Consider the following 12350-nt stretch of genomic DNA (forward strand, 5'->3'; position numbering starts at 1 on the left):
TTTTTAAAGTACTTTTACCTATATGACCTAATCTAGCGTGTCATAAAGTAAATGAATCAACAATATAGGCAAAATTAACTTTATTATTAATAATATTGTCAGTAGTAGTATACAATTTCACCATTTCTTCACTTGAATTGCCTTTTCCAATAAATTTCCCATTTTGGCATAATACAAAGGTTTCGGATTCATAAACACTTTTGATGCTCAGTTTTCGTAATAGATTATTCACTAAGTTCCTATTCATTTCAAGAACATGTAGTACATTTGTTAATTTAATGGTTTTTTGGAAGCGAAGATAATATCAACATTTTTTTCCCTGCAACTTTGGAATGGCCTTCATTACCATTTGAATATCTTGCTCTCCATTTGATTCATGATAAGTCTTAAAAAGTGACTTATCATATGATACATGTATAGTTACACATGTATCTTAACACCAACCAGAAACTTTTCTCTTGATAGCATTTATTTCTCTTACCGTAACCACAATACTATTTTCATCAATCGAGTTCAGTTTACCCTCTCTTTTTTTATTTTTTTATTTTTTTTTCCTGTGTCGACAATCCTTTGCAAAATATTTGAGTTTTCCACACACAAAACAATCTCCCTTAGGCTTCTTATTGGACTTTTGCATTCGTTATTTCCTCTTGTTGGATTTATTGAAAAGTTCGGTCTTTTTTCACGTCATTGGTTTTTGAAGTGCCTTCATAAGAGTTTTCACTTTTATCTCTTGCTCTTGATTCTTCCTCAATTTGAAGATATTTCTAAATTTGTTCCAAAGAGTAGTCTTCGAAACTATGAAAAATCTTCTTTCGATATCTTTTCCAAGTCCTCGGGAGTTTAGCAATAATTGGCCTCACTTGGAAAGATTTAGGAAGTTCAATCTTGATTGCCTTTAGGTTGTTGAAGAGTACTTGTTATTCATGCATTTGGAGGAGAAGATGAATGTTTTCAATAAATTTAAAATCGAAATATCTCGAAATCAAGAATTTCCTTGTACCTTCTTCTTCGACTTTGCATTTACTCTCTAATGCATCCCAAATATCTTTTGCCGATGATGTGTTGGTGTAGAGATCATAGAATCAGCCGGCTAGTACATTGAATATGTGACCACGATAAATTAATTCATCTTCTTGATGCTTTTACCTATGGACTCTTATGGCATTGGTATCTCCATTTGTTGGTTCTAGTAGTTGTGCCAACTTCGGATCAAGGATGTAGAAAATCTTCAACGCTGTGAAAAGGAACTTTTACTTGTCTTGCCATCAAGTGAAACTTGTTCCATCAAATCGATCCAAGCGAACAAGTTATAGATTTATAAGTTTGATGGTAGCCATGGTATATTTGTTCTCTATAGAAAATTTAGTTTGAGATTAATGTTGGAAAAACTTGATCCTAATAAGGGAATGAAGAAAAGAATCCAAAGAAAGAGAAACGCCGAAAATTGACTTGAACGCATAATCGCTATCCTCAAACTAAATTTGCTCCTTCTAGAATTTTTTTGATGCTTAAAAAGACTCAAGTTAAATGGTTTGTAGGATTTAACAAGTTTCAGAAGAAGAAAAATACTAAGCACTTGTATTTTCTCCTTAAAACTTGAAGAATACTCAAAATATGAATATGTAAAAAGACTTTTGTAAAACTGTTATTGTTTTGTGGGCTGCCTCACTATTTTTTTTGGCCCAATTGGTTTAAGCAAGCTTTAGGTCCATTATATTCCGGGTTCTAAAAGCGTGTTTGTGTTGAAGAATCGTGAATGCCTCTTTAAGGGTCGAGATCAATCGTCCACGTGGCTGTATCTTGGCCCTTGGTTTGTGACGTTTAGCTGTTCAGATACTTAACTTGGTTTTGGCCCTCATTCTGGTAACGAGACTCTGTGTGTCCTTTCGGGTACTTTCTCCTTTTCTCTCTAAGTGAAAGATTAGGGTTTTCGATTTCATTATAAATCCAAAATACTCTTGGTGTTCTTCTCAATCTGATTTCTTAGTGATGTAGTATGATTGTTATTGTATAGTCTATTAGTCATTGAGAGGTATTTTGGTTGTTCTGTGTAAAGAGGCGAAAGGAAACTCGAAGAAACCAAGGGTTTCTTCGTATATTTGTATTATTCTTGATTGATAGTTAGTGGATCTTAAGCTATATCACTTTTTGGTGATGCTCAACGAGTGATTAGGTCGAAAGGCTGAACATTCGGACCCTTTTTAAGGCGAAACATATCTTTGTGTTCGAATTTTATTGTTCTGCAAATTTAATTTTTCTACTCGTACCATCGATCCGATTTCGATTCTTAGCGATTCGACTTAACAAAAACTCTTTATAAATGGAATGATTTCAATTGTTGATGGTGTAATAATTGTGTAGCGAAATGAAATCTATCTCATATATATAGATTCTCAATCATACACCACCGAAAATGCTTTAAAGGTTCAAAAAAAAAATGTACTTTTTCATGAAGAGGTGCCAAAAAATGAACCAAAAATTTCAAGCCCAACGGTCAAAAAATTGGCCTGGACGACCACTCAGGCCAGTGTTTTGACCTCAGATTAGTGAAAGTGATGTCGAGCACTAGTTTATGCCAAAATTTCAACTCCATTTTTTCTTCTCGTTTTATTTTTAATATTTTCGTACTTACTTTACACATCGATATGGATGCATTGTCATTCCAATATACTTACCGTTATAAATTGAACATCAAATTATAACAGTAGTAAGCAACTTTTGCATTGAGGCAGATCTGATGTATCATAAGGAATTTGACTTTTCTACTAATTCTCACAAATTGGATCAAAATCAATTTTTGAATGTGGCCATGGATGAATCGTACTGAGGACATATTTGAGTATACCGAATCGGTATAACTATCCTCCTTGTGACATGGCAATGCAATTTCAATTGGTATCAAAGCGAAAGGAAGTATTCTATACAGGAGAATATATGTCAATTGACACAAGCTTTTGCAAATGAACGTGTGATATAATTGCTCAGATATATATAAAAAAGTAAAATATCAGTGCAATTGAAAGCTTCGTGTGCTTATCAGCTAGCCGAATTTGCTCAGTGATAGAGTGGTCGGCCTTGCCAGCAGCTCCGCATGGATCACTTCTTAGTCAGCCGATTAGGTCCCAATCATGCCACGTAGGACATACTGATAAGAAAGTTGATTTTTTTGCTAACTCTGCATAAGAGAATATACCTTTGTCACAAATTTCTGGAAATGAACGTGGGATATATAGTTCAAATAAAACAACGTAAATATCAATGCATTTGGAAGCTTGTTCGCAGATATTTTTTCCTTGCAGATTGATATACAAATGTAGGGTTCTGCTTCATTGAGCGAATGTTATCTTCTTAACTTCTTATTTTGGCCTAAAAATAATTTAATTCCTCCAAGCACCAAAATTTGCAGCAAAAATGGCTTCCACTTCTACTCCTTCACAATCTCTACACCACCACATTACTGCAAACACAAACTTCCCATCATTTCCAACAAACAAACCATTCCATATTAATTACTCATTTTCTTTGAACAAATCTTCACTACGTGTACAGTCCTCAAGCACTGCAAAGTATAATGAAGCGGTGGTGGATGAAGAAATGGACAAGATTAGAAGGCTACAAAATGGCTCCGACGTTCGTGGGGTGGCTTTGGAAGGCGAAAAAGGCCGAGCAGTCGACCTAACGCCGCCTGCCGTGGAGGCTATTGCAGAGAGTTTTGGAGAATGGGTTAAGAATGGATTGGAGAAAGAAAAGGGCAGACCTGTGAAAGATGTTAAGATATCACTCGGAAGGGATCCAAGAATTTCGGGTGCAAATTTGAGTGCAGCTGTTTTTGCTGGTCTTGCTAGGGCGGGGTGTGTGGCATTTGATATGGGACTTGCAACCACACCAGCTTGCTTTATGAGTATATTGCTGCCTCCATTTATATATGATGCTTCTATAATGGTATAGTATAGAACTGACTGACTGATTACTCTTGTTATAATTAAGCATATTTTTTTTCTTTAGTAATCATTTATGTCCCGATAGTAATCGCCCTCCTCGCATGACATAAACTAGTGACACGAGCATATCGAGTTAGCTTGTGACCACTACAGTTAAATTGTCAAATATTCTGAGTTTCTAGTATAGTAATGAAACTTTTTGTAACACTTGTATAAAAATATATAATGACGAAAAGTCTATTAAAATATTTTTTTAAGTATTCGTAGAAATGTAGTATACCCTTTCAAAACCTAGCTTAGCTCCTATTTGATGCCCATTAAAAAGAGATTTTTGGGAAAAATGAGTTTTGAAGTATTAATTTATTTTTTTTTATTTTTTATTTTTTATTTTTGAGAATGTGTGGTTGAAAATGAGTTTTAAGAAAAAAATTTTTGGAAAATAGTAGACAAACAGGTTCAACTTAATTTCGTTTTGATGTTGAAGCCCTAACGTCAAGGGAAAATTGCAGACTTGGTCCCTAACCTATGGTCTCTAAAGCATGTTGGTCCTCAACATTTTAAATAGAGCATTTCAATCATTGATGTTGTTTTATTTTATTTTATCTTTAGGAGGAGTGGAGTGCAGGGTGTACCAATCCTTGAGCCCATGAATCACAATTGTGATAACACCAATCTTAACCAATTATAAAAGGTGAATTGGTATCGTCGGCATTGTTGCAGTACAAATAGTCTATGTGGAGAAATTCTATTCAAATGTTCATTAAGTTAATTTTTCTGAAAAGATTATTTTACACTTGTCTTTACAAAAAATAAATGTTACAAAAAGTAAAGAAAGAATATAGTGGAGCGTGAAGCAAAACAATGAGTGGGTGAAGGTAAAAGGTGTGGGATACGAGACTAGGGTATGATGGGATGGATTTATTTTTTGCTATTTTTCATTTTTTTTAATCTATTTCTTCCGTTATTTATTTTAAACTAACTACATACTACATGCTTTGCATTTGCTATTTTAGCTGAAAATTTAACAAGAACACTCCATTGAGTTTACTTATACAATAACAGTTCAAGGTTAAAGACTAAAATACTTTATTTTAAAGTTGGGGATTAACTTATTGTATAAACCATAAAAGTTGAGGACCAACTTTGAAAAATCTCGATTGTTAAATTAATATAAAATTTGAGAAATGTCAAAATGCATGTTGTCAAATAAATGAATTATTCTGCAGATATAGTTTTTTTTACCAAATTTTATACATGGGACAACTGTCTCACAGGGATTGACTGCTGTAAAAAACAACTGTTTTTTTTGTATAAAATCTGTTTAAAAAAAATCTTTATTTATAGCATTTCTCCAAATAAATAACCCTTGAGCTTGATATTAATGAAATGCAAATTTTATCTATGTTGGACAGATGACGGCATCTCACTTGCCATATACAAGAAATGGGTTGAAATTCTTCACCAAAAAAGGAGGTTTGACATCACCGGATGTGGAGGAAATATGCGATAAGGCTGCTCGGAAATATGCCAACAGGCTTGCAAAGGTATCGACCATGCTTCAGACCCCACCGATGAGAGTCGACTTCATGAGCACATATGCAGCACATCTCCGAGATATCATCAAGCAAAGAGTCAACCATCCATTGCATTATGACACTCCTCTTCAAGGATTTCAGGTTCTCTTTAAAACATTTTATATGCCAACAACTACTATTAAAATGAAGTTCATAAAAGGCCTGCCCTTTTTCTTTTAACTACGTTGTGAACCCTTGATCGCTCAAATTAGAAGGCGATTTTACTAAGTAATTGTAACAAGTTTATCATCCTATGGACCATATAAAATGCCTTCAAATTTCGTACTATAACATAGTTAATGAGATTTGGATTCAAATCTTTATACACAATTGAGCTCTAGATTAATTAAAATCTTGGATCATCAAATACTTAGCCCCACTTCTTAATTTTATGATAATTATTTTTGTTACTATTTGTAGGTTTGTTAGATTGTAGTCATTAGTGCAAAATTTTTTAATGATTCCCCTGTTTGAGCCCCATTTTTCAAGGAAAATGTATTTTGAGTTGATGATTTTTCGAGAATGTGTGGTTAAAAAATTAGGAAAAATATAGGTTTATGTGAAATTATTTTATGGGAGAATGTCAGATCGAAAATAAATTTTAGAAAAATTACATATTCAGTTAGAGATGAAGAAAGGTAATTATATTCATGCTATGGCCTTTTATTTTGTCACGTCACATTTTAATTGTAATGAAGGTAGTCAACTTTTGTTCTTGTCGATTTTATGTTCCCTATTTTTTTAGTTGTATTTTTGTATATAACCTTCAATTAATTAGTAAATCTTACTGGTGATAATGTTTCTATTCTATTAGTGTGCTTGAAATGGCAAAACAATGATGTTGATATAATTAGCCAATAAAAAAAATTTAATTATATTCATACATATCCTGATATCCCCGCATGTGAAGGACAAATTCATTTTTCAAAACACACGCCTAATTGGTTGGTGCAATTTTTTATTTTTATTTTTTTGTATAAGTGGCAGTGACATTTGGTGACCTTTCTTTATTTTATTACCATGCTAAACTACTTGATTAAACTTTCGGTTCGAAAGAATTTATTTGCTTATAACAAGCTCATTCACAATGCAGATAATTGTAAATGCTGGAAATGGATCAGGAGGGTTCTTCACATGGGATGTATTAGACAAGCTTGGAGCAGATACCTTTGGCTCTCTCCACCTCAATCCGGATGGGATGTTTCCCAACCATATTCCCAATCCGGAGGACAAAACTGCAATGGCCTTAACAAGAACGGCAGTGCTAGAAAACAATGCCGATCTTGGAATTGTTTTTGACACAGATGTTGATCGAAGTGGTGTAGTTGATAGCGCAGGAAATCCCATAAATGGTGATAAACTTATTGCCCTTATGGCTACAATAATCTTGAAGGAACACCCAGGTACCACTATTGTAACTGATGCGCGTACAAGCATGGCACTCACTAGGTTTATAAAAGATAGAGGCGGACAGCATTGCCTGTATCGAGTTGGCTATAGGAATGTGATTGACAAGGGTGTCCAGCTTAATAAGGATGGAATTGAAACACATCTTATGATGGAAATCTCTGGTCATGGTGCCCTCAAAGAAAACCATTTTCTTGATGATGGTAAGGTTTTTCTGCCCCTTTCTGCTTTATTTTTTTGCAAGAATCTGTGGCTAGATCTACTCAAAATTCTATGTATCCAGATCCTCAACAACTACAATATATGGTAGCTAGTTTTGTTTACTCTTCCTTCCTCTAACCTATTATACTGAGATCGTGTCACTCTTATGAATGCTTTTTACATTTGTCAAAACAAGTCTCAACTGGCTACGTTGTTTGAGAATGGATTATAATCATTTTAAATTATGAATAGGTAAAAATAATTGGTGGATAAGTAAGTAGCACGTTTGGATCCTATGGAATGTGAATAAAAATTATGCTTGACTAATTATATTAAATTAAATAGGTGCCAAACAAGAGAATCGTCGTTAGCTCCATCTTTGAGTATATGAACTCATTTCTTATCTTATCCATTTTTGTCTACCACCCACGAATCCATCTTACTACCATCGTGTCCAATACATTTATCTTTTGCATATTTTATCCTTCAACTTATCAATGCTTTTTGCTATAAAGCATAACAGGTCCAAGAAAATGGTTATTTCACACTCTCTTTTATGTACTATTTGAGTAGTTTTTACTATTCTTTTTTCTAGATCTGGCCCCGACTTGTGTCTATAAAATCTACAGGTGCTTACATGGTAGTAAAAGTTATAATTGAAATGGTAAGGATGAAGCTAGAGGGATCAGATAATGAAGGAATTAGCAGTCTTATAAAAGATCTCGAAGAGCCACTAGAATCTGTAGAGCTAAGAATGAATATCCTCGCCGAGCCTAGATATGCAAAGGCCAAAGGTGTGGAAGCGATTGAGACGTTCAAAGATTACATTGAGGTACATATATAGTTCAACAGATCTGATCTCTTGCTCCTGTGAGGTTTGGATAAAAACTTCCCACATAAGTAAGGTTTTTGGTCACATCAGTAGTGAGAAGTTTTTGTTCTTTCACGTAATTCAATTCAATCATAATAGGTTGACAGTCGAGATTGATATTTACTTGTGGTTCATTACTTCAAGTGCCCATTTATCTAACATTGTTCCTTTAATTGCCAAGTTCATTTACATATATTTCCCAGCTAATAAAATATTGGAAACTTTTACCTGTAGCAAGGAAGAATACCAGGGTGGGAATTAGATTCCTGCGGAGATTGCTGGGTAAGCGAAGGCTGCCTTGTGGACTACAACGACGCTCCAGCCGCCATTGATGCCCATATGTACAGGTATCATATAATTATAATTGATAGTTTTCCTCCAAATTGGGACAATGAAATGGTTACAGAATAATAATTAAACATGGAAGTGAATAGGCCTAGTTAAGGTACGTTGGGAAAGCAAAACTTTCTACTAACCCACCACGGTCTCTCTCTCTCTTTCTCGGAACCCTATATAGACAAGAATTTGGACTTCAAACGAGGGTCAATAGTCAACTTATTTAGTATCGTTAAGATATAGATTCTCATGTGATGATCGTCAAGTGTATGTGTAAATATTCAGTTCTCTATTCTCTTGCACAATTTTCTAAAGAAGCCTTATGTGAATGAAGCAATCTGAGTACTGCACATGTTAAATGCGGAAGGGATTGATTAGAACCAACATAATCTGTCGCGTTGCTAAAATTGTAGTTGCTTTAGTTCTTCCACTAGATTTTATTTATTAATTAATTAAGCTGAGTTTAGAAAATGATTTCTGCAGTCAACCCTTTATTGAGAATTAGGCTCAATTCATTTTGGATATAAATCCAGGGCTAAAGTTACAGAGGGTGAACATGGACAACATGGTTGGATACACCTCCGGCAGAGTATTCATAACCCAAATATAGCAGTCAATTTGCAGTCCACAACTCCAGGAGGCTGTCAATCCATGACAATATCTCTAAGAGATAAGTACGTATTTACACTTGACAGAGAAACACCCTAATTCTCAATGTTGAAATTCTCTTGGTATAATTGTTTATTTATCCGTTGCCAGGTTTCTACAAGCCAGTGGGATGGATAAAATTCTTGACATATCTCAGATTGACAAGTTTGCCAGGAACGGGAATATATAATCTAAGATAAAACCTTGAAGGCATGTTAATTGACCGTGAAGGCATGTCAATTGAGTGAGGTAAACTGAATAATATTGGAAAGTATTAAAGAAGGTGAAACGTGTCGAGAAAACAAATAGAAGTTGATTTCTATTGAACCTAAAATTATTTTGTATCGAGAATTGTGTACAGCTGAGTATATAAGCACGCGTGTACACAAAGTCGATGAAATGCTACAATTATGTGCATTTTTTTTAATACTAGCTTATTTTTAGCAAGATCATCTGTCGATTTGGTTCACATTGATTAACTATCTCTTCACCCAAAAATGTGCAAGTTTATATTCATAATTTTACAAATTCAAATGATCCACAGATAACATCAGCTTTGTATGCTTGAATATTTTGGTTTCTGATTAAATAAGAAACGCATTTTGATAAAATAATAATAATAATAATAAATAAATAAATAAATAAATAAATTGTGTTGCTGTAAAACAATGTAATTTATTTTTTAAGCTTAACCAAATATTTAAACTTTCGTGACTAAAATCTCCACTACTCAAAGTTCTGAATATGATACCTTTGGTCTTTAGGGGAATGGAGAGAAGACATGTTATCAATCTTCGTAAAATTGGCCTTAATTGTGGAACTGAGATAGGGTGGATTGATGCACATGATAATTTTGAGTTCACTAATTGATTTAAAAAAAAAAAAAAAAAAAAACTCGGTTGCCCACCCTTCGTCCTCTGAATCTGCATCATCTCGTAGCTACAGTCACTGGATTTGAATGTGAGGCTATCGACTAGATAATAAGAACAATAGATATAATATTTTCCAAAATAATAATAATAAAATATAATAATAATAATAATAATAATAATAATAATAATAATAATAATAATAATAATAATAATAATAAACAAATCAGTTTTCATTTAACAAGCTCAGATGCTCAATTTTCCTTCATTTATTAATTAAAAAAAAAAGTCTAAAACTTTTATGGGGAATAAAAACCACTTGTTCAAAATTTTTGAGGGGAATTGTGACATTTACGCCAAGAAATAAAATTTGAAAAACTCTGGTAAAAATGTAATTAGAAAAATAATATTGTATGCATCAAAAGTCTCATTCGCTGTTACTTTTTCATTTAAGAGCCACATATTCTCCTTATACTAGACACAAGATTCTATCGTTCATCGTGAATGATTCGGTTTTAGTATACCATCCCTAATCATATTAAAGGTCATAAATTTTAATTTAGGGAAAAGTAGAAAGTATACGGCCTAACTTTCACAACTTGTAACCCGTCGATGCTATCACTATTCTAAAAGGTCTGCCTATCAAAACACTATGTATGAATGGTACAAACTATTCAAACAAGAATTCTTGGACAGTGAACAACCAATTCAGATATTCACAATTAAAAAGTTCTGAATTCTCATTCTGATAGGTCATGAAGGGAGAAGGAAGCCTAGAATGCCAACAAAAGTCTATTGTATAATATTGAATTCATTCGACCCGATAATACCAACTTCGATAACGTCCAGTGCCAAAGTTATTGAATGGAAGTCGCCAATCCTTGGACTATGGAATCTGTTAGGGTATGGACGAGCATTTTATTAGAGGTTTCTAATCTACCATTATGTGATTCTTGTTGAAGCATATGCTCCAGGGATGGTGCAAGGCGGAAGATTTTAAAGCAACTCCCCATTCACTAAATAGAGAAAATCACCAAGATTTCGTGATCGAGGCTCAGATGAAATGCCATGTTTTGGCAATGAGCGTCTAGCGGTACTTTATTTTTTTTCCTTTTTTAAAAGACTTATATTCGACTTTAGTTTCAAATTTTTAAATGACTTATTTGTACAAAAGTAAAAAATGAAAACATTTTAGAAAATTTCAAGTAGGGCTTGTCTAATTAAAATTTGAAATTATGAAACAGTCTTTTTCTTGCGTTTTGAAAATTTGAAAAATTGTATAATTGACTAATTTTAGAAATTATTAGGTAAATATAGTATTTTATAATTTTAGATGTTTGGTATATTTTATTTTAATTATTAAATGATTTTTAAAATGATTAAAATTTAAAATAATATTAAAAATAGAAAACACTTCTTTACACCTAGATCTCACTTAAGTTCGCCTATATTCTTAAAGATCGAAACTTGACCTCCGTACATAACTATGCTTTACGTTTTTTAGAACATTGTTATCATAAACTAATGGAATACCATTATGTTGCTTTGACAAATATTTTTTAGACTAGCACATTGAAAATAAATTACTCGATACTATTTAGACAAAATAATTCTGACTGTATAAGCCACTATTTCACAGGGCCTGCTAGAGAATGTGAGTGGCCCTGTGAAACAGTAGCGTGTACAGCCAACTCGGTTAATTTGGACTTGCTCTATATATTAATATAAACGTCCAACATTGGAAATCGGATTCAAAAATCTCCATATACATATCAACACAGAATGTAAATATTTTATTCTTATTATTACTATATTTCACATTAATACATCTAATAACACAACAGCGAAAGCAAGCAGTTACAGAATTTCTTAGAAGCGAACTTTACCAAGTCCATAATTTATTCACACACATTATTTATAGTAATCCAAAGCAAAGGCGCCATCTCTTGAAAATTTATAAAGCTTTTTAATTGAGCTGAGCAAGATTGTGAGTCTCAATATCTTTAGTAAGAGCAAGGCACAAGGCCATCATTGTGTTGGGATCTGGGACATTCTCGTTCTTCTTCTCGTACTCTAAGGTCCATGTTATCAAGCTGCGGTCTCCATTGGAGTCGACAATAATAATGTATTTGAAGGTCTTGTATAACTCTGCAAGATCTCCTTCGATCACCTTGTAGGTCACTGTCTTTCTTTCGTCGTCTATAGCTTCAATCATTTCTTTGGATACCCTCTCATTTCCATCTGGGATTCACAATCGAAACTGCTTATATGAACCCTAAATATATAGAACTCCTAATACTTTGAGACAACTAAAATTAAAACGATTTAGTTTGATCAGCAAAAGGCAGTTAAACCTAGGAATTCTGAATAGTTCATTGAACAACCAGTACGTACAGTAAGAGCTCAAATTGACAAGTTGAGAGTTATTAAAGAAATATTCTGCTCATCTTAATAATGGTAGAAAGAATCTATTTTTTGTTTCTAAAAACAATTGAGAAAC

At 33.3% G+C, this 12350-nt stretch overlaps 2 protein-coding genes across 2 annotated transcripts in view; one reads left to right on the plus strand and one right to left on the minus strand.

Moving 5' to 3' along the window:
* The first annotated feature begins 3337 nt into the window (after positions 1-3337).
* LOC111399078 (phosphomannomutase/phosphoglucomutase) lies at positions 3338-9460 on the plus strand. Its single transcript, XM_023026306.1, has 7 exons — positions 3338-3945; positions 5357-5620; positions 6612-7128; positions 7756-7958; positions 8232-8344; positions 8867-9007; positions 9093-9460. The coding sequence occupies exons 1-7, from the start codon at positions 3415-3417 to the stop codon at positions 9169-9171; spliced, it is 1848 nt and encodes a 615-aa protein (XP_022882074.1). The 5' UTR covers positions 3338-3414; the 3' UTR covers positions 9172-9460.
* Positions 9461-11616: 2156 nt separating this feature from the next.
* The window catches only part of LOC111399079 (kirola-like), a 1828-nt gene continuing 1094 nt past the window's right edge, over positions 11617-12350 (minus strand). Inside the window, exon 2 of the mRNA XM_023026307.1 lies at positions 11617-12091. Within this exon, the coding sequence (XP_022882075.1) occupies positions 11817-12091 (275 nt within the window). The 3' untranslated portion in view covers positions 11617-11816. The remainder of the gene's footprint in view (positions 12092-12350) is intronic.

The sequence above is a fragment of the Olea europaea genome, chromosome 8 (assembly GCF_002742605.1).
Source record: "Olea europaea var. sylvestris chromosome 8, O_europaea_v1, whole genome shotgun sequence".
Classification (NCBI taxonomy): domain Eukaryota; kingdom Viridiplantae; phylum Streptophyta; class Magnoliopsida; order Lamiales; family Oleaceae; genus Olea; species Olea europaea.